Raw genomic sequence first — 21583 nt, 5'->3', positions numbered from 1 at the left:
TTCATGTTTCATCATATCTTCACGCTTCTTGCTGTGACAGCGTGTACTCCTTTAGTTAGAAATTTAAAAATCTTATACAGATGCACAACCAGCCCTGAAATTGAGATGCTGACCTCAGATATCTTAAATATATGCAAGCTAGAAACAGATAAAAGCTTTTCTAGATCTGCCAGTAAGAAATAAGGTAAGTCTCAAACAAATGCATCCTCCAAGTAGTTGTCCAGACTTGATTGAACTGGAGCATTAGAAACATGTCCTTTATGTGTTCACATGCCAAAGGCCAAGCTTATTAGCAATGCTTAGAAGTACTGGCAACTTGTTCTTAAAACTAAGGAATCCATCATACCAGTACATACGATAAAACCAAGTAGTTATCATAAGCTGCATGCTGAACGAAGACGCCTGCACTAAGGCAGCCTGAAGCACACACGATACCCTGCTACTATACACAGAACAGGGCTCATTTACTTACTAGTCCCTGTGCAGACAGCATGGGAGAGGAAGGACGGGGTCAGTGCTTTAGATGTCTAAAAATCCAGAGTTGCAGGTCTGTCAGAAAAACAATAAAGCCTGTCTGTCCGCAGCTGCAAAGCTACCGCAAGCTGAAAATTATCCTAGCGCTTAGGCCTATCTACTGTATTCCCATATTAATACACAAGGAGAGTTAACAGTTTGAGCAGAAAAGCGCTAGTTAAACTCCTGCCACTTAGCCTTTATTGAGAGTGTTCTAGAAATCAGCCTCTTTATTGACTGAAGTCAGAACTGGCATGTTTAAAAATACAGGCTTAGTATTCAATGGTTAAGGCTTGGTATTTTTGTCCGTAGTGGTAAAAAAAACTAGCTTCCCTAAAGCTTTATCCCAAATTTCTCATCTCAGAACTTACCAAAGGAATTAAACCAACACTTAAAGTATGATCACCCTCTAAAAAGAAAATCTATATGAAAAACAAATCTAAGCTTGGAATAAAACCAAGATCTTTATGGCAGTAACTTTATGAAGTCACACCAGACAACTTGTTTTGGCATCTGCATGGTAGCAGGGGGAGAACTGTCTAAAGCTGGAAGCTGTAAAACCAGTTACCAAGAAACAGCAGCTTTATATCAGGTCTTAAGTATATTCCATTTAGGTTTTTAGTTTCATTTAAATAAGCACACAGCTGAACTGCTTTTACTTTGCATAGTTCTAGTTCATCCTTTGATATACCAGTCCGGCTTTTGCACTAGCTACCGTCGTACACTCAGATAAAGTACTTCCTGCTGCTAAAACAAACTATTGAAGCTTTTAAGAGCAGAAAGAGCCAGTGACCTACAGTCTCCTTACTAGCTTCTACTAACATTTTAAACATTGAAATGCTTTATAGTATCTGACATGCTGCAGCTTAGACAAGGACATACATAATGGCTTTTCAGTTCTCAGGCCACAAAGAGATTGCTGAAGACTGGTCACACAGCCCTTCAGCTGTAAGAAAAGAATTTCATAAATGCATCCTAGCATTTGTATTCAGGTTTGATTTAAAATGCAAGCAGCAGGCTTCAACTACAAATATCAAGTTCCTCAGCAGTTCCTCTGAAAGGAGGAGATAACTTGCATTACAATCCGATTCAAGTCTCACGGGGGAGTGAAGCCATACATGTTTGTGCTTCACAAGAGTCAATTTTAACTTTAATATACATTGCAGCCGAGTAACAAGCAGTGTGAGCCAGCCCTTCAGTGACTGTTTTGAGGTTTAAGAATTTCAACAACATCACTACTGAAGGACAGGCAATGTGACAAAGCTAGATTTTGACAGGATATGCATTTAAAGTAAGTAGTCCTAATGAAGTATGTAGGATTTCACTTCTAATTTCTTGACCTTTTGGTTAAAAAGGAAGCAGGCATGCAACATTCCTGAATTCATTTTGATCAAGGGAACACTCTGAGAATGGCATCAAACAAGAACTAAGCAAACAAGTAATCCTATTTAAACTATACAGTTTACCCTGAATTATTGGAACTATGTAGTAGCATACATGTACTCCCCACATCAGGAATAAGCTCAGTTTGACATATTTTAAAAATAAAGACCACTGGCGAGATTAATACTAAAATGCATATTAACTTGTTTTATTGAGGCACAACAAGGCATTGTGAATAGCCCATACTTGAGGCAATCAATAGTGTAGTAAGCTGGACATTAATACAGTTTAGGGTAAGTGCAAACAATATACATTCACAGCTTTACTAGCAAGGCTACATCACAACTGATAAAGTGCCAAATTAGTGCTGATTCAGTACCCCAACTCCATGATTTCACCTTGCACAACAGGACCATCATTTCCCCCAATAATGGAACCACATATCTTCTAGAAAGTCAGTAGTAAGTGCAAAGCTAGTCCCACCCCCCTCCACCAAGGTGTTTGGAGCAGCTCTTTTGTAAACATCGCACTGGATTTTAGTCCTGATAAAGGAGGTATCCCGAGAAGGTGGAGTATTTCCAGCTACTTCCATAAATGGCTCCCCGATGCAGACGCAACCAGATCTGATCTCCCTGGAACAGCTGCAAGACTGCGTGGTTACTAGCTGTTTCATGATCAGGAGCCCCATCGTTTGCATATGCTGACACTAGGACCTCTTCATTCTTCATGAGATTCACATACAGGGGAACATTTACAGCCAGTTTCAGCATGTGGAAGATGAAGACATATGTACCATTCACTGGACAGTTGAACCTACCAAGCTGGATATCAAAAGTTTCTCCAAGGTTGTTCAGCAACAGATCAAACACAATTGGCTGGTCTAGAGTTCCAGGGGCCAAGTTAGATGTTCTAGCGGCAGAGAAGGCAACTCTCATCTGCTGCGGGAGGGGGTAGACATGCACTGGTAGTATGGTGGCAGCTTGGCTTGTCACGGGCATATCAACAGGGGTGATGCTGCGGGAGTCTCCCTGTCCAGAGTCCCCACTGTTAAAGGTTTCATTGTCTCGTTCTGGACTGCTCACCTGAGAGGAATCACTCCACCCTGCTGTTAAAGATCATTAGCAATGTTAAGTAAGCATTACAACAGAGGAGACCCTTAAACCTGCAAGCATAGTCTTAAGCAGCAAGTGTATGGGCTTTGCAACAGAGCTGTCTTTCAGCTACAGGAAGTTGTCAAAGGACCCTGGTGAGAACGGAACTTTGAAGCAGGTTTAAATTCACCACACTTGCAGTGTTCAGCAGGATGGACCATAATTTAACTATGAACAATGACTTTGCATACTTTTAGGTAGGAGAGGGCACTAGCTTGGAATAGTTTTAGTGTTAGTATTTGCCACATACATATATTACCATAAAAAAGCATATGCTAGCTTTGAGTGGAGATAAAAATATAACTTCTGAAACAAATTGGGAGGATTACCAAGAGCCAAGTAGTCATTTAGTCACCTCCAAGACCTGAATTTGCACTTCAAGTTACCTCAATACTGTTCTTCTGGAGCTGCATTCTTAGTAGGTCATATCAACTTATGATGCTAGAATATTTTAAGTTTGAAGAACTAGAATTGCTTTTAAGCTTTCTGCACTCTATCACCCAAAATAAAGCTGTTTATCTTTTCAAATATCCAAGTTAAAAGGGTCTAGAATGAAAACATTATAGATCTAAGAAATTTAAAGCAGTCACCCTCAAGTTTCAAGCCACTTATTTCCACTGGAAAGGAACACCTTAAGATATCATATACAAGTCAAGTTGCTACCAATACCTTACTGATATCTGCTGTAACTCACCACAATCTATTTCTTTTCTCTTCTGAAGTATGTTCTATGAGTCCTCCCTGAGAGATGACTTGCTTTACTCTGAAACAGTTTCCACGATATGCCATAATTTCCCTTTACTCTTCAAAGTAGTGATCTATAGTTACTATTCATCTCTTTTCACCTATAGCACTAAGTCCAGCTTTTTCCAGCACACATTCCAGGATTAAATCATCTTGTTCACAACTTTTCAAAATACATGCTATTCATGCTTGGATTAAAACAGCTAGTCTTATGTATTTCTTTAGGTTTTATACTCCAGCATGGAAGTACAGAGTAAACCTGTAATCCTGAACTGTTTTTCATAGAAAAAGTTATCTGAAAGTTTCTGGGATCTGATAGCTCACCCAGAATCAGGGGAGACCACACAGTTAAGGGATGAAGTCAAATGCAACATGGGAACCACTCTATGTGTGTATTCCCTGGTCAGTTTATTTGTGAAGAAAGTTCAGTGAGGTGCCATTGTGTCAGAACTTTGACATGTGAAGACACTGAATTGAGAGGTGACATTAAACTGCTGCTATGCAATGCTAACTGTCCAAGAACAGTCCTTAAGCTTTCCTCTATCTTGGTTAATTAATGCCAACCTTCATCTGGTTTGATCAGTGACAGTACACTTTTTCTCACTATTCACAATAACACTCCACTTAAGCATCTGTGCCCAAGCACCTACGTGTACCACTGGGAACCCGATGTTAGCCTTACCTCTTGAATTTGCTCGAGGACCACTAGTTATCCCACCTCGTTTATAGCACTGCTGGTAATTAACATCCTAAAAAGAACAGAAGTATTGGTAAGATTGCTACAAGCAAATCTGAAAACAAGTGGGACTACCAAATATAGTTGTTTTTCATTTGCACAATTAATTCAAACTCCAGCATAGATAATGGAGTTCAGAATTAAGATGTAGATAAACAGCCTTATTTATGGAAAATTTACTTTTACAATTGCTTGTATGAAATTAAAGAGCTATTTCAATACTGGTTCTAGCAAGTTAGCTTCTGAACTACACATTCAGTTCAGTTCATTGAGCATTACCTTAAATCTCAGGTCTGTTACAAGTCTGAGTCTGTACGGAAGAATATATTTCATTTCAAAGCTGAAGACCCTCCTCCCACCAGGAACTTTGCTTTCTTACACATTGGTTTTTGGATTTTTTTTTTTTGCCTAACCACATTCTCAGTAATCCATTTAAGAGTTTGTTATTTTATACTACAGAGGCATTGAGGACTAACTTTAAAATCCATAGTAAAATGGACTCATTATGCCACATCTTATTTGCCATCTGTTTGCATTTTGGAGATTCCCTTCAGACTAAAATCAGCCTGTCATACAGAGATGTTATCTGTCTGAACCGACTTCTTATTTCAACTGCTGTCTACTGTTCCCAAAAAGGGTTTCATCCAGGAAACAAAACTAAACTCTAGCTTGTAAAGAATAGCGCACCTGTTAGGATAATGAAAAACTACAGTATTAGAACATTTATCTCCCATACAGTGCTCAAGGCTACTGGAAACAAAGTCAATGCTTACCCTCTGAGAATATGGCATTCCAGCATAATCTCTACCAGGGAACTGCAGCTGGCCATAGTTGCCATTAGTTATTGAAGGTGAGCCTCTGTAAGCATCAAAACCTGTTCAAATAAGGTTGGTTATTCAATATTATTTATGGTTTGGTTTACAAGTGTAAAAGTCCAGAATACAACTGGAGCTCCCTTTTGGCAATTATCATGTGTGTTATGAATTACACATCTATTCCTTATTTCAGAGTCTCACTACTCCTATAAAGGATGCAATTCGTTGGCTACTCTGAACTATTCAATATATGTATCAAAGTTACATGTTTAGAAGTGTTAACATCAGACCTTAACAATTGCCTGTTTGATATTAATGGGACTTCACAGAACAGCTGAAAGACTTGCTAGATCCAGAGACAGGATTTAGCAGAATTAAGAAATGCTTTCTTTTGCTATTACAGATGCTTAGCTATGACTCTTACACATTTAAGTACTATAACATTTAACATCTTTAGGTATTAAACTACCAAAGCCTTAACTGCTGGTAAGTCAGAACTGCATAACTCACTTTCTAGTACATGTTCCTACAAAGTATTGAGCAGTCTCAGCCCAGTAACTGAAACAACTTCTATCACTGACTAAGTGCCCTTCCACTTCAAAGTGGAATAGGCCACAGCTATCAACAACCTTAAGTTATCTGCTGAGTCAGCTGAAACTTTCCATAGTACTTCAGTTAGCAGCAAAATAGCAACTGATTTGCAGAGACCAAACAATCCTTCTCTTAAAACCCTTCAGTTTGTTATTAATTCAGAAGGGCTCTCCACTACTGGGAACCTCTCCCCCCATCCCAGTTTCTGCTGGTAATATTAGAGCCAGCAGTGCTAAGCAAAGAGTACCTTGTTTTGGGCAAATACTGCAAGTGACATCTGAAGAGAAAATGTCTGCCCAGAATGTTAGCAAGACAGATGCCAAGAGAAAGAATAAAGGGGGTAAAAAGTTCAGAAGGGTAAATGAAATAGCAAGCAGAAGAGTCTATACAATTAAGTATTTCAATAACCTATTAGTGAAAATGTCTACTTTCATAATTCAAAAAGCTATGAAATTGCTCTGCCAGTTCACCTGACTACCAAAGTACACGGACTACAAATAAAAGAATGAACTTGCTTAAATTCTACAAAGGAAGACCCCACTCTCTGCTCATTGCTCTTAGAGTCTTGTTTTAAGAAGTTTCACATATAGAACCTAAATTTAATACCATGTTGTGTTAAATCATGTTCTAGTGTTATTACATTAGATTTTTTCTTTTATTTGGAAGGTGGTAGTAAATACATACATACCTTTGTACCCACCAGGGGAACGATATGAATTAGCCAGTGACCTTCCACCTCTAGCAGATCCTCTGACAGACCCACGACTGTTAAGGTAAGGCTGAGGGGGTCTGGGAATAACATTAGTCTGTGCTGGATAAAAGGCAAGGCTACCATTGCTAACAGGAACAGCTCCATCAGGTTGATAATTCACTGCTTAAAACAGAAGGCACAGATGAATTCAAAGCTTTTATAACTGTAATAAGTTACCACACCTAGAAGCAAGGGCAACATTAGGAAGTTCAGAGACTGATCAAGCTGCTCCAAATATCCTGTTCTTGTGCCCTTCATTACTCCAAATAAGTGGGGATCCTCCCTTTGGTTCTGTAGAGTGCAATGCTTGTTAAAGTATACTGTAGACAGCCCAGGCTGTCAGTGTAAGCCTCTAATACATTCAACAAGATTCAGTTGCCTAGATCAGAACAAGCTTTCTAGCAGCATCAAGAAAATAACCAAGCTAGAAAAAAAAATGAAGTAACACCTGATTAAAGAATTTTCCCTTAGAACCAACACTGTTCTACTAGCAAGACCTCAGTGGTCTAACTGATAAACTAGGTCACCTCAGTGTTGACATCCTTCAAAATGAAGGGACAAACTCAATCCTATCTAGCTAGCAATAAGACAACTGTGGAAAGCTAGATATTTGGGTTCAGTCTCTTCAACAGACATACAGTCCTACCACGTTATTAGGCAGTTCAACCCCAAGCAACAGGTATTCAAGAATGCTTTTCACTCACAGGGTGGTTGAGTGGTTAGCTTTAACTACAGACCTCGCAACCACAAATGTGTTTCCACAGGACCATGCTTTATATCAATCAGAAAAGCTTAAAACTGATCCAGAGTGGCAGTCTAAACACCTTTCTGAAGTCTGTGCAGAGCCACTGCAGAAGGTTAATCAAAAAAATCATGATATTCCATCAAAAAAACTATATAGAATGCTGATCACCCATAGTCTCAGTGATGAGAAGGAGCATTCAAGCTAAACACGCTTTCCTGGCTGCTATACTTACATTGTTCTTTAGAGCTCTTAATCTTCATGTGTCTCACTGACTTCACATGCTATCAGTCTATTTCCAGTATAATTTCTACAAAGATTCCTTTGGCAGAAACAGTAGTTTTAAATGACCTCGAGTCACTTGATTAGATAGTCTTATAAATCCAGATCCCTAGTTGTCAGCTTCCTCTCATCCTGGAACCTGTTTCAGGTATATTTAGGGGCTAGTTTAATTTCAAATTAGTGTCAGCTATATAAATTCACCTGGTAAAGTATCCTAATTCAACACAAACCTGACCTGCTTGACATAAGTCAGCTTGAGACCCCACTTATCAGAAGTTTAGTATTCCTCAGTTCAGACTGAAAACTTACCCCAACTTTCTTATTTAGCATTCAGCAACTGCCAGCACTACACAGCACTAGTGTCTATTACCAGAGACCAAATGAATGGTTCCAAATAAGAGTATTTCATCATTGCTTCAATTCCAAGCAAACAATTGTTTGACTGACAAGTATCACTGCATACTTGGATTTCCCACCTACTGCAAAATTCAGGCATGTAAGCGACACTGTCCATGCAACTGGTATAGAAACTAGTTTGAAGCAGCCTTTCATCCTGCTAGCAGTTTTGAAATTAAGTTTACATACCATACCATCAACTAGATTAGAGTTGATGTAACCCTAACGTTAACAGGTACTACATAACAGTGTTTAAGAATTTCACTGAGTTAGAAGAATTCACAGCACATGTTAATGAATTAGAATACTACTATAACCTGAACATCTTCAAAGACTATTGAAATACAGATACAAGTACAGTTCTCACCTGAAGACAGAGATTCTTGTGAAAGAGAGGTTTGTTCTGCAACATGAGAAGATTGCAACTGGCATTGAGGTGGAGTCTGTGTACTTGCTGTAGAGAAACTCTGGTTATATCCTGCCGAATATGAAGAATCCTCTTTAATTTCCTGGTCTTTACGCGGAGGCAGTGGTGCATTCACTTTAAATACCTACAACATATTTCAAGACAAGTGCTGAACACTACCAGCTGAAGTCTCTGCCTAATGCCACCACTCTGCTATGCTGTGGTTTAAATCCATATGCCTAGATCAGTTTCTAGAACACCAACTGTTTCTGAGAAATAATTAAGAACATTGTGCTTCAACCCATCCTTTTCCCTCTCAGTAAGCTTACAGAATTTACTCCTGTTTACATAGCTGCTACCCATAGCTTGATGGACCATAGCTACCATATTTGATCAACAGAACAGCTACCATACCACAACCTTTTTCTTTCTATGGAAAAATCCACCGTTAAATTCACTGACTACCTATCCTACAGCTTTTGACCTGAAGCTGGGACAGCCTATACTGAGATATTCACATTTGGATCTTTATACATGTCTTGGAACCAGATGCAACACTATTATCCACTCAAATACCATATTAGACAGCCTTCACACCTTTGGTAAATTGAGCCTCAACTTTCTTACTGCTTTTAAGTTCCCTTAGGGTAAACATGTAACCTAAGTAACAGTCTTGTAATTCAAATTTTAACGTTATAGCTTGGGCAGTAGGGTGGTGCACAGATATTAGTTATATCTAGTCAACCAGAGTTCAGTCATTCCAGTGACTGTATTGCTTTATAGCCAATAACCCAAAGTTACCAGAATTGATGCTGTCAAAAGTGACAACTAGTATCAAAATCAAATCGGAAAGAAGTGTATTTGAGTAAAAGGATCTAAATTTCACATAAAGAGTTGTCAGCAGTACTCCTATGAATCTAGAGGTGTATCTGATCATTTTCCAAGACTATAAACTGTCTGAAGACAGACCAGGGCAAAACTACAGCTAGGTGCAAGGAACAGCTTCACAGCTTGGCAATTCTTGTCATTTGCAGAAGCCTCTATAATTAAAATGGGAAATGAACACTTTTTCCAGGGTCAAGAAACCAAGCACTGCCTCTAAGAGGGAGCCAGCACAGAAACCCCTCTGATACTGAAGTGTTGAGTACAAATTTTGCACAATTATAAAATAACACGTTTGGTTTTTTTTTCTTTGCCAGATGAAGCGATCAAAGTGATCCAAAGCAATCCTCTTTCTAAAAGAAATTTGAGAATGCTGTGCAGTCAAGTCAGGCTGTCAGCACCTACATCCTGGAGTATTTGTAGCAAGTTGCCTACTTTTTCCTACAGTGAGGGTTACAGGTGGAATTCTAATAAAGGACTAGGGCTACAGGTAGGATCTCCCTTTAAGCTTCCATAAGTACAATGGCAGCAATAGGATGTTCAGACATCTGAGGACATGTAACCAGATGCTTCCATTACTGTCACTGTAGTACCAGTGTTTGGCAAGGAACCATCTGACTCCTGGCTATCTACTGAAATACAATGGCTGTGTTTTCCTCGCAGCAATGAGAACCTAAGCAACATAGAGAGGAAGAAAACCCTGCGCTGCAAAGTTAAAGATGGCTACCACTACAAGAGGAATTAACATCCTAGCAGTTTAGTGACAGAAGTTTGCCAGTTTGACCCCTCTAAAGCAAACACTTTAAAAAGCAGCAAGACAGGTTCAGGCTGCAGAAAGCCTTTAGTCCTAACAGCTATATACTTCAGGATTCCATCCCTCCTCTGCAGTCTTATTTGAAATCTATACATAAGAACAGTTTAAGTACAGTCAACTTCACCTTGGGGCACAGCTATAAATCTGGTGATTTCAGGTCTGACTTCTCCCTCTTAGTTCCTTGAGGCTACTAAGATATCCCAGTATTAGATTTTGGGACCATACAGAGCAATACCAGGATCTCTGTTCTCAGATTACCTGTTTTAAGTTCTGAAGGCATTGGAGAAGCAGAGTTCTAATCTAGGTTTTTAACATTAAAACATCAAAATGATCTATCAAGTCCTGTACTATATCAAGAGGAGCCAGTTCCCTAGTATTAGGACTAAGTTATTCACATTATTGTCAATTATTCTTCTGTGGACTGAAGTTGCATACTTACAGTCTGCATAGCCTGAAAGGGAGCTGCTGTTATTGTGACAGAACTGCTGCTTGCTGGAGGAGACTGAAAGCTTTGGGCTGGTGGTACTGGCGATATGGAGGTGCTTGAAGTAGGCAATGGTGACTGTGGCTCACTTGCCTGAGGCAAGAACAAATGTAATGAAAGGTCACTTGACAGTTATCAGGCAGTAACAGAAGCAGTTAATTTGTTCTAAAGCCTAGACTGACAGAAGTCAGCAGTTTCTACAGGATGACATTTGGACATAGTAGAGCTACAAAATAGCTTTTGCTTACAATTTCAAATCTTGCTGTGCATCCTCAGCAAACAGTACTTCTATTGCAGTCTCTGCTGATTAAGTGAAATGTGCCTATGAGCTACTATACATGCCACTCATTGTAATAATTTCACAATAAAGAGACATTAGGTATTTTTTCCCACCACTAAGGAAACACATAATTCCTTCTGTTCCATTTATTGGAAGATGATTTTCTGGCTGATATTAAAAATGACTACTTTTTTCCAAAGGAACTCAAAGTTTAGGGGGCTTGATTTTTTTCCCCTCCCAACTTAATCAATTATGTTTCAGATTAGAAACAATGCTGAGTTGCCCAGACAAAGTATTAACCAGCATTAAGTCTCATCTGTGCAGACAGCAAAATGAAGCCTTAATTTAGAATACCAATATTTCTAGGAATCAGAAGTCAAAAGGAATGTAAGGCTCTAGACACGTTTCAGCAACCAATATATTTACCTTGCCTGTATTTATGATAGCTCACCTGGGCAATTTCAATCTTTTTAGGTATCAGTGGCTCAGAAATACGTGAACTTGTCTGATACAGTGGCTGGGAAGTATATTTCTCAGTCTCTTGAGAAAGCGATGCTGATGCCTGAAAGAAGTCACACATGCACCTGCTATTACAAGAAGTATTGCAGAAAGCACAAAGTTCTGGTAGAGCTATGAAATACCAGTGCATAAGTTGAAACAAGTGGATTTTGAAAGACCATGACAAACATTAAGTCCAAAGTAAATGTACTAGATAGTAATCTTAACCAAAAGCTTCAAGTAATTAGCTTTAGAGATTCAGACTTAGATTACCCTTCTTACACAACAGGCTGTACAACTAACCCTGCAAAGTCAGATAATTTTTAAGAACTGCAGATTGCCTGAAGCAGTTATTTACAGTGAAGTCCGTGACACACACCTGTCTCATTGAATTAAAATGGAAAGACATCTGATGTTAAACTTCTGGGTAAGCTCAGTTGAGCAAGGCTTCAGAGCCAAACTTTGGGTTGCCTTTGCAAAACCTGCATGTTCTATAGTTAGCTGACACTTGTAGTGCTAAGTTTAAGAGTTGCTTATACTTGGATACACAGCCTAGGGCTAAAGACTACCAGCCCCATTCTTACCATGTATACCATCACAGGTGCATCAGACAGAACTGCACTTGCATACCAGGAGAGTGCACTGTTACTATGGAGTTTATTCCCTGGTTGTGCTGGGACCAAACAAAGCTTATCTACTGCTTCCCATGAGAAGCAGGACTGGGAAAGAACGACACCACACTTCAACCATAAGGGACTAGAGATATGCTGGGCACAAGCCACCTTAATGCCAATCAGTAAGTTTGCAGAAAACCTCAGAACATTCTGCTAAATCAGATGTTTACATTATAGCACAGCACAAATCTTCTGGATGCATATTAAACAGCAAAATTATTTAATCCTTGTCACGACAAGTGGTCTTATGACACTAGAAGTGAGAGAAGCTGTCAAGAACCAGGCCAAACTGCTGATTCAAGAGGCAGCAAGACTAATATCCCTGTCAAGACCGTTATATTCCACTATACAGTATGTTAAAGAATAAATACTACATGCACAGTGTACTGATAGCATGTACATCAGCAAAAAAAACATTTAAAAAGCGTGAACATTTCCCCATTATAATCTACATACACTGTATTAAAGAGTCCAACAGGTAAGACCCCATTGTGTTTTTGAACACAGCAAAACTTAGCAAGATATCTTTAGAACAGTGATCTGCATAAATTGAAACACTATTTCAGCTCTGAACAATATTTGAATGCTAGTTGAGGCTTTAACTGCACATAAATACAGTTAAGAAAGCAAAGTCTGAGGTCTTGGCTGAACATCAGAAAGTCAGATTCCCAGTATTCCTTCAGTTAGTGCTTGAGAGAACACACATCAGTCTTCAGCTTACACAGAAGTCTGCTATTTCATGACAATATCCATCCCAATTTATGCATCCCCTATGCTGTCATTAGAGGAAGTATTTACACTATAACCAAAGCAAATATTTATGCTGCTTATATGTTCCCACAAGAATATGCACCACACTTTCTAGCCTGCATTTTTCATCCCACACCCTTCTCATTTCAAGGGACAGACTGTTCACTTTGCATTCATACAGTATTATGAAGACTTTCCCAATCTTATGTATTCCAGAATGTAGGCTATTCTATGGCTCTTAATTGCATTCTGTCCCTGTATGTTGTTCAAAAGTAGTCATTCAGGAGAGGCCCCACCACAGCTTTCTGTTAGGGCTGGCTATTGCGCAGATCTTTGAACGCCAGTAAAGCCCAAGGTATACTACCTGTGATGTCACCAAGTCCTCAGTTTCAGAGCCAGAAAGAGTCTGATCAGCAGATGCTAGGGAAGTATTTGAACCATGCAGCGTCATGGATGAAGCAGCAGCCTTGCAAGAAGAGAAAAGTGAGATAAGGTTTTTGAAAGATTATCTTAAATGTTTGGCTGCCCTGAAACTCACACTCCAGGCATTTCCAAGTAAACCTCAGAATGAGGCAGGAGCTGAAATGCTTTGACCAGTTAGTCTAAGTTTCTTAGGAATTCTTGTTAGTGGCAAGGAAACCTATTTAAAAGCCAAAGTAGCAAGACATGCAAGCACAGTAAGTAAATTTAAGGTTCACTTAACCATGGCTGACAAAGCTTGAGACACTGTCTTTGGCATAAGTGAGGATCTCAAAGATGAAGACATGCACTATCTAGGAAAGAAGCAGCATGTTCTCCTGCACACAACTCTTAGCTATGACTTGGATCTATGGGTTAAATATTCAAACTATTTCTTGAAGTAAAACAGTATGTTGAATGCTGAAATTTCAAATGTTTGTTGCTGCTTTTCAAGCAGAAGAGCAGCCAACTTTGTCAGCATTTGAGTGGTCTTAGACTTGCGAACTACTAAATTACACAAAATTTGTTACAAAACTACTGACAATAAGAAAAACAAAGTACTAAGTCTCTTCTAGTGAATAACTTCTATAGCATTCCTTGGCTACAGCTCTGCCTCTTCGGGGCAGTCTTAACTTCAACTTACTTGAAGGGGCTGTTGAAGAAAATCACTCTGACTTGGCAGTTTCTGTTCTTTTGAAGCTGTAAAAAAATGCGTTTAGCAGCATTTACTTTTAAATTCAAACACTACATATAGTTTCAGTGTGCAGTTCAACTTTTTGAAAGCATTTGGTGTATGAAGATACACGCTATTCTTAGTGTATGCACTGCAAATATTTAGACTTAGCATCAGTAAACTACACCCAATTGAAAACTTCAGGTTTTTTGTAAAAGAGGACAGGTAATGTCAACGATAAAAATATTTCTACCACAGTAAACATACCCACTTTCCAGATTAAAAGAAGCAATTAAATATTTAATAAACTGGGTAACTGTCTTACAGCCCAAGAGCCACCCAGTTTCTTGACATGGCCTATTGTGGAGAGTTCCAGTTTTCTAACTGTAGCTAGATAACTGCTCAGATAACCGCTCTTTATCCTGAAGTCATTCACTGCTTGCGTCTACATACACCACACCTAGACAAGTTTGTTACACAGATACAGCATGTCAATTCTGCAGCTGGGTTCAGATGCACATGCCAGTCAGTGATTATACAAGCATTCCATTTCCAGGCAGATGCACCAACTTAAGCCACCTCTAGCAACAAATAAGCAGGTAAGTGGCTCGAGCTGCCTTTTTTTAATCAGACATTGGCATTCTTTATAATTAGACAAGCTGTCTTCACCACACCTACCGATCTACAGCCCAGGCAAACCCTGTTAGTGTTTGCAAAAGCTTACATACAATTTACACTTACAGTATTACCTACCTACAGGACTACTTGCTGGAGTAACTGATGGTGGTTGGGATGAACCAATGGCACTTGGTGAAGCTTTATCAAAATCCAGAATGGATTCCTTTTGAAAAAAGATCATCAGTTGGTAGAAAAAGTTAAACTCTAGATACAAATGAAACATTCTCATTTGACAGGTTGTTGTTAGCTAATTAGAGCTAGATTCATTCATTCAGTGCAAACATACATTGTCAGCACTGTTTTCCCTAACTCAGTAGGAATTGGAGCTTTGTGCTATAACAGCAGGGAAAAACGTACTTGCATGAAGTTGTAAGTCCCTTGTATCTGAGTCATCAGATCCTGAAGTTTTTCCCTTCTCAATACTGGATCTTTTGGAAGAGTTGAAGTAGAGCAAAATTCTGCAGCTGGCTGATGTACAGGTTTAGGCACCTAATAAGGAGAAAATATATTAAATCTAATACTGGAAGCAAGACAAGCTGCCTCATCCAATATACTTCCAGAGCAACCTATAGGTGTCAGACACCATGGGCCAAGGAATTCTGTGCTGTTATTTCCTGAATCAAGCTTTCACTTCATTAAAAAAAAATCAGCTTCCTGTTGCCACAACTAGTTAAGCTACAGAATTAATGCACTTCATTCAGTTTCTTACAGTCACATGTACAGAAGACAATAGGTTGCCTGCATTTAGTGCAAAATTAGGCACCTCCATCTAAGGAAACCCACATATTTAAGTTGAAGGTCAGAACAAACTTAAAAATCAAAGCTGCATCACTCAAGGTTTAAAACATACTTCCTCCCAGTAAAGCCCATTCCAGCGAGTACAGATCTTTTATTAGGATGGCACTTCCAGACATTCTGAGGAAACTGCACCTAAGAGATACACTGCAAGCAGGTTACTGAGGATCAGACTAAAGTGCTTCTACTAACAAGCCAGATACTCTCAATGCGCCAGCTCCTGCATGAAGTATTATGTTAAACTTCTCAAAGGTTGGCATGAAAAAATACGCCTGTGCTCCCACATGGGAGCCTAACTTTGTAGCTAAATAAGGACTTCTGCGGGGCGTTATTACTCCTTGCTTGTTTCAGATGGTCCTTTAACAGTTCATTGCAACTGGTTTAAAAGAGGAAAATGTTTTATCAGAGAATAGACAAGTGTAAGGTATCAGAAAAATCATTACAGTAAATCCCTTAAATAGCAGAAGCCCTGTTATTTACAGAGTGACAATAATATTAGACTGTCTAGATAGTCTAACATGTCTTTTGAAAGCAGCTCGGGGAAGAGGTAGGCTTGTTATAAGTATTTTAAAATGATAATTTTTAGTGATTCTCTAAAGCTTTGCCATTCTTACATTTGTCTATGCAGCTATAGGGAGGCAACTCTGAACACATTAAGTAGTTGCATTATTTCAACTGGCCCAGATGTTGAGACACACAGGAACATGTGAAAGCCTTTATTTTCCTACAGTACAAACATTTGTCTTTCTAAGAGGAGGTTACTACCTCAGTACACTGTATAGTAATATAGCTGAGTATTTGTATGAAGTCATTAGAAGACTATATACCAGAAGGGTATGTGTCATGACATTTAATTGTCATGCTAAATTCAGAACAAATTGATGAAATGCTCTTTGTCCAGTTTTAGGACAACAAGCGCAAATATACTCTTGCATTTCCTCTTCAACAGTTATCTGAAACTAATCACTAGTATTTGCAGAAATTCCAATAGCATGCACAGAGAAGAAGCTTGCAGGGTTTAGTAAGCTTCACAAAGCATCATCCATGTACATGCAGCACATCATTAACCCTGGAGGACTCAATTTCTAATATCTGTGGCCCACCTGACAGCTACTTGTTGAACTGTGAGAAGTTTTACTTTATTCTAGAGCCAGAAGAGTGCACCTTTGTACTACTCTATCTTAAACAGAATTTCTGATGCACAAGCACTACCTTTAACTACTGACTATGCAAGTTTATATTGCTGTATAGTTTCCAATAATGAACAGGAACTAAAGCTATTAAGGATCTAAGCGCAGGACAAAAGATACAGTTGAATAAAGTTAAGTCTCAGGAAGTTATAGATTAAGTTACTAGGAATCTGAATTTTCCTGTCCATCACTATTAGCCTTCACTTACAAGCAGACTTAATCTTAGAACACTTGCTGTCACAGTAAATTTATTATGGGTCAAACAGATTAACATTTCTATTACCCTCTTCCTCCTCGCTACAGTTTACTGAGACACAAGTACACTACCAGATGAGTTCTGTATGTTTGTAAAAGGTGAAAAGCTTCTGTTATCCATTTAAGTCACCTAACCAGGTCAAGTCTGTCAATGTCTGAAGCTATTAAGATTGTCCACTAGCTACATAAGTTAGACTTGTACATTAAGCACAAGCAAGTAAAAACAGCCTCAAGAGCATGGAAGCAGAAGAGACTGCAGTGTTTCACTTGTGGTTGCAAAGATGATACAATCTTCTGTATGCTTTTACAATTTGTTAGAGTCTTCATCTCCTTCCCCAGATCATACTCTGTGCATTATGCTGGTAGCATTCTTTACTTCAACTAGAAGAGCAAACATACAGGGTTACATATATGATATTAGGGCTGTAAGCCAGGATTGAAACACTGAGACTCCATTCTACAGAATTTATTTTCTAGTTCCTGCATATATTAAAATACACCAGCCAGAAGTAGCTATAGTGACCTTACCTCATATTGATTTGCTGTTTTGCTGGTACTTAGGTGTTCAAAACTAGAATATTTAAGTGCAATACAGAGCACACATGAGAAAGCATCAGAAAGTTCAAGTATCTCAGCTTTTATGCCTTTATAAAAGAGACGCTTTGAAAAGAAGCGGGTACTTGACATCCTTAAGGTGGTTTTATACCAAGTTTTCTTTCTAGCCTACAGTTAGATGCTGTTTCTGGAGCATCGTATTTCTTTTCATTATGAGCTGGTAGCAGATTAAGTTTAGTAACCTGTTAAGCCAGCTCACAAACTTACACATGCTGAGACCACTTAAGACTAGTGGTTCAAGCAACATTCAGGTTTATTTTACACAGCACTGACAAGTTTAGGATCTACTTTGTCATAACAATGTTTCTGAAACCTAACTTCAACACTACTTATACATTCAGCAAAACCTGTTTCAAGATATATCCAGAGAACTGACTAAAAACGGAATTGAAAAACCTAGAATTTGTTTTAGGACCTGTTAAACCATTGCAAATAAACCAAATTAAAGGCACACTGACCACTTCGGAACATTACTAGTCAGAGTGCCAATATACTAGGTACTCCTGTTAATGCTTTGTGATTTTTTTGTTTTTAGGTGTTTTTGTTGTTTTTTTTGTTTGTTTTCTTTTTTTTTTTTTTTTTAGAAACTGAAGACCTAATACTACTCTAACATACATTTCAACCACCTCATATACCAGTAAAACTCCATCCAATGATACAGGACCTCAATTCCTCTTTAGGTTTGTTAGCTGTGGAATACTAAATGAGCTGGAATGGTGATACCTAACCTGCAATCACAGTGATCACCAGCTGTGCTATGTAGATATACAATTAACATTTGCTTTCTACTCAGAGCAGCATTCACAGCAGGTATGAACTAAATGGCAGTGGATGACAGCAAAAGCCAAACTGTTTTGTTTTCACATAGCAGGCCACAAATTCAGCTCTAAGTTTACGGGTCCACAGGTTGCACAAACATTTAAATAGAATAACAGTTTAACAGGCTTTCACATCAGCTCGCTCTGCTGCCTTAGGCCCAACTCTTAGGTATTGCACACCTTAGAGTACATTAAGTTAAATAAGTGTATTTTAAGATCTCAAAACCAAGCAGTTTATTAAAAGATGTCTCAGAGCTCTAACAGTTATTTCAGGGAGTAAAGAAAGGTTAATTTCAGCTCCAGAAAGCAGCAGCAGTGACATCGGCCTTTTCTACCATGCTTAGATCCCTGCACAAGTTCATTTATAGGTTCTCCCTGGGAGTGAAATGGATCCAGCTATAGCACTACATTGCCTCCTCTTTCTTGTTATAAGCAAAGGCAAAACAAGTTTCATTATCCAAAAAGTTTAAAATATGATTTTAATTGTTTTTATATGCATCTCAGAAGTCAAATTAAGACATTTCTTTTTAAAAAAGTGGTTATGGAAGCTAGCTAGGTTGACAGTACACTATTTTTTTTACTCATTCAATATACTTTTGACATTAGGGTTTGTCAATAGCTACTAAGCAAAAATGTAGCCAGCTGGTGTTTCACTATGGTCTGTAAATTAAAGTTTGAATACTTTAAAAGTATGCTTTGTTTACTTAATTCAGGAATCCAGCTTAAGCAACCTTACATTCCAAAGATTTAGTTTAATTTGGCTGACTTGCACACCTGCACATTACTCTGAAGTTTCCTAGGCAGATTGCAAGTTTCTCCAACTGACTGGAGACCCTCACTTTTCTTTACTGCATCAAAATTTTATCCATCACTTAAGCCATCTGTCTTCCCCTCCTATAGAAAAGTAAGAGTCCCATCTCCTTAGGAAGCATCTTGCATTTAAGCTTTAACTTAATCTGACATTCCAAGGCATCTTTAAGTGCTTGAGACTATTCCAGTATGATACGATAAGTTTCCGTTACAGTAATGCTATGCATAGTTGGGTGCACAACACCTATTTGTGTTCAGAGCTACTTAGTGTGAGGCAACCAGGTTTTGTACCTGTACCACCACCACCAGTGGACACAAGATTCTACTCAGCTTGAGTGTAAAGATGAATCAAGTTGAAACACCTTAATCCCATTTTGTTACCCAGTGCTGTGTTACCTACTCTTTTAATTTCATGTTCAACCTTCTGTTTGCGCTCCCGCCTCTAGGCACAAAAATTTTTCAGTTATGCCAAGTTTACTGACAAGATTTAAGCTTAATCATTTGCTATGACTAATACGGAATTAATTGATTTCTGCCTTCTTGCAGAAACAAGGTAGTAGTGCTAACAACATTGCGTACAAAAGAACCACTCAATTCCCCATATTTTCTTCCCAAAGTCTAACTCTAAATTAAACACTTCTCTTAATGACATAACTGAACTCTGCTTTACCTACCATCTTACCTATTTTCACAGTATCAGAATTGTTACTACCAAGCACAGGTAAGAAAGAAGGTAATGTAACCAGAAGCTATCAGCCTGCTCAGCTGTAAGCCCTGCAATAACTTCCATTTTATATTTCTAAAACAAACTATGCTATTGTTAGACTCTCCAGGACAGAAGTATAGCTTATGCATTCATCTGGAAATACATATTTAAGCTCCTGTACAGTTGGTATTGCTCGATCTAGATGTTAGATCTCTCTTGAATCAGCAGCTATTTTAATCAAAAGCCTAAAAAATTACTGAAGTGCTATTTGCATGCAGCCACAGACAAAGTATTTGATCCCTGGATGAGTCATACTTGCTTTGTACCAATAACAGTGGACAGAGCCAATAGCTGGGGATGAACTAAGTTAATTCTTCTGTCTTATGCATAAAGCAATTATTCAAGGCTCAAACACAGCAATACTGTGTTGATGTAAAAAGCAAAGCAGACCATCTTGCTATTCATATACGTATGTTTAATTGCCAGAATTATTTCCCCCAAGAAAGAATGAAATAGGAGTCTATTTGTATAGGCCTACAAAATGCACCTTATAAAGCCTCTGCTAATAGTCCACTTTAGTCACTAGTGTGAAAAGCTTATGACAGGTAATACTACATATGCCAACTCACTTCTTTGGGTTCCATATCAAACTTCTTTGGCCCCATCTGCTCCTTTGGCCCAACACTTGCAGCTCCCCAGGACTTCGGAGGGTTCTGTAACTGCTGTGATGACACTTGCTGCTGCCTGTCAGGTTTTTCCCAAGCCTCTCGAGTCTCCTGCTTCTTTTGTTCTGGCTCCTCCCTAACATGTGCAGCCCAAGCCTTCACAGGCTCCTGCTTCTTTTGCTCTGGCTCTTCCCTAACAGGCATTTCCCATGATTTCACAGGCTCTGGCTTCTTTTGTTCTGGTTGCTCCCTAGCTTGGGTTACCCAAGGTTTTGGAGATTCCTGCTTTTGTTCTGGGTCTTCCTTAACTTTGGTTACCCAAGGTTTCGGGGACTCCTGCTTTTTCTGTTCCTGCTCTTCCCTAACTTTTGCTACCCATGGCTTAGGTGATTCCTGTTTCTTCTGGTCCTGCTCTTCCCTAACCTTTGCTACCCAAGGTTTAGGGGATTCCTGCTCCTCTCGGACACGTGCTACCCAGGCCTTTGGAGCTTCTTGCTTCTTCTGTTCTTCCTCCTCAACACGGGTCTCCCAGGGCTTTGCAGACTCATGCTTCTGTTCCTCCTCTTTAACACGAGCTTCCCAAGGCTTTGGAGAATCTGGTCTTTTTGGCTCTTGCTGCCTAACACGAGCTTCCCAAGGCTTTAAGGTCTCTGGTTTCTGCTTCTGTTCCTGCTCTTCAATATCAACAAGCATTTCCCAGGACTTTGGAGGTTCTTGCTTTCTAGCACACTCAGCTTCCCAAGATTTGGGCTCTTCTGGCTTCTTCTTGACAGAGTATTCTGCTTCAGGCAAATAACGCCTGTTGAGAAACTATATAGACCAAAGAAACTTAATGGCTCCCAAGAAAACATTTTGCTACTACAGTTCAGGTCAGTTAAGTTAGGTCACCCAGCTACTGAAAATTTCTGACTAAGAGCAGAGCCTAGACAGTTTAAGCACTAGCCATAGAAACTATGCGTACAGCCATGGCTTTATCCTACAACACTGCAGACTAGCTTTGCTTGGCATGCCACAGAGAAGCATGAAA

The 21583-nt window shown here is 39.0% G+C and overlaps 1 protein-coding gene across 6 annotated transcripts in view; it reads right to left on the bottom strand.

Moving 5' to 3' along the window:
* Window positions 1–2088: 2088 nt before the first annotated feature.
* Window positions 2089–21583, bottom strand: part of CAPRIN2 (caprin family member 2) — a 34924-nt gene continuing 15429 nt past the window's right edge. For 2 of the 6 annotated variants that reach the window (XM_087764299.1, XM_087764302.1), the window contains exons 9-21: window positions 20521–21366; window positions 19586–19627; window positions 15060–15191; window positions 14778–14865; window positions 13995–14050; window positions 13257–13358; window positions 11422–11532; window positions 10646–10783; window positions 8472–8655; window positions 6622–6807; window positions 5301–5401; window positions 4474–4540; window positions 2089–3001 (exon numbers count right to left, since the gene is read on the bottom strand). In XM_087764299.1, the coding sequence (XP_087620425.1) occupies window positions 2433–3001; window positions 4474–4540; window positions 5301–5401; window positions 6622–6807; window positions 8472–8655; window positions 10646–10783; window positions 11422–11532; window positions 13257–13358; window positions 13995–14050; window positions 14778–14865; window positions 15060–15191; window positions 19586–19627; window positions 20521–21366 (2622 nt within the window). In that variant the 3' untranslated portion in view covers window positions 2089–2432. The remainder of the gene's footprint in view (window positions 3002–4473; window positions 4541–5300; window positions 5402–6621; window positions 6808–8471; window positions 8656–10645; window positions 10784–11421; window positions 11533–13256; window positions 13359–13994; window positions 14051–14777; window positions 14866–15059; window positions 15192–19585; window positions 19628–20520; window positions 21367–21583) is intronic. The other 4 variants (XM_087764300.1, XM_087764301.1, XM_087764304.1 and 1 more) reach the window with 4 other exon arrangements.

The sequence above is a fragment of the Nipponia nippon genome, unplaced genomic scaffold (assembly GCF_047370975.1).
Source record: "Nipponia nippon isolate SJK-2023a ecotype South Korea unplaced genomic scaffold, ASM4737097v1 scaffold_3, whole genome shotgun sequence".
In the NCBI taxonomy this organism is placed as follows: Eukaryota; Metazoa; Chordata; class Aves; order Pelecaniformes; family Threskiornithidae; genus Nipponia; species Nipponia nippon.
This window is presented reverse-complemented; position numbering and strand designations above follow the sequence as displayed.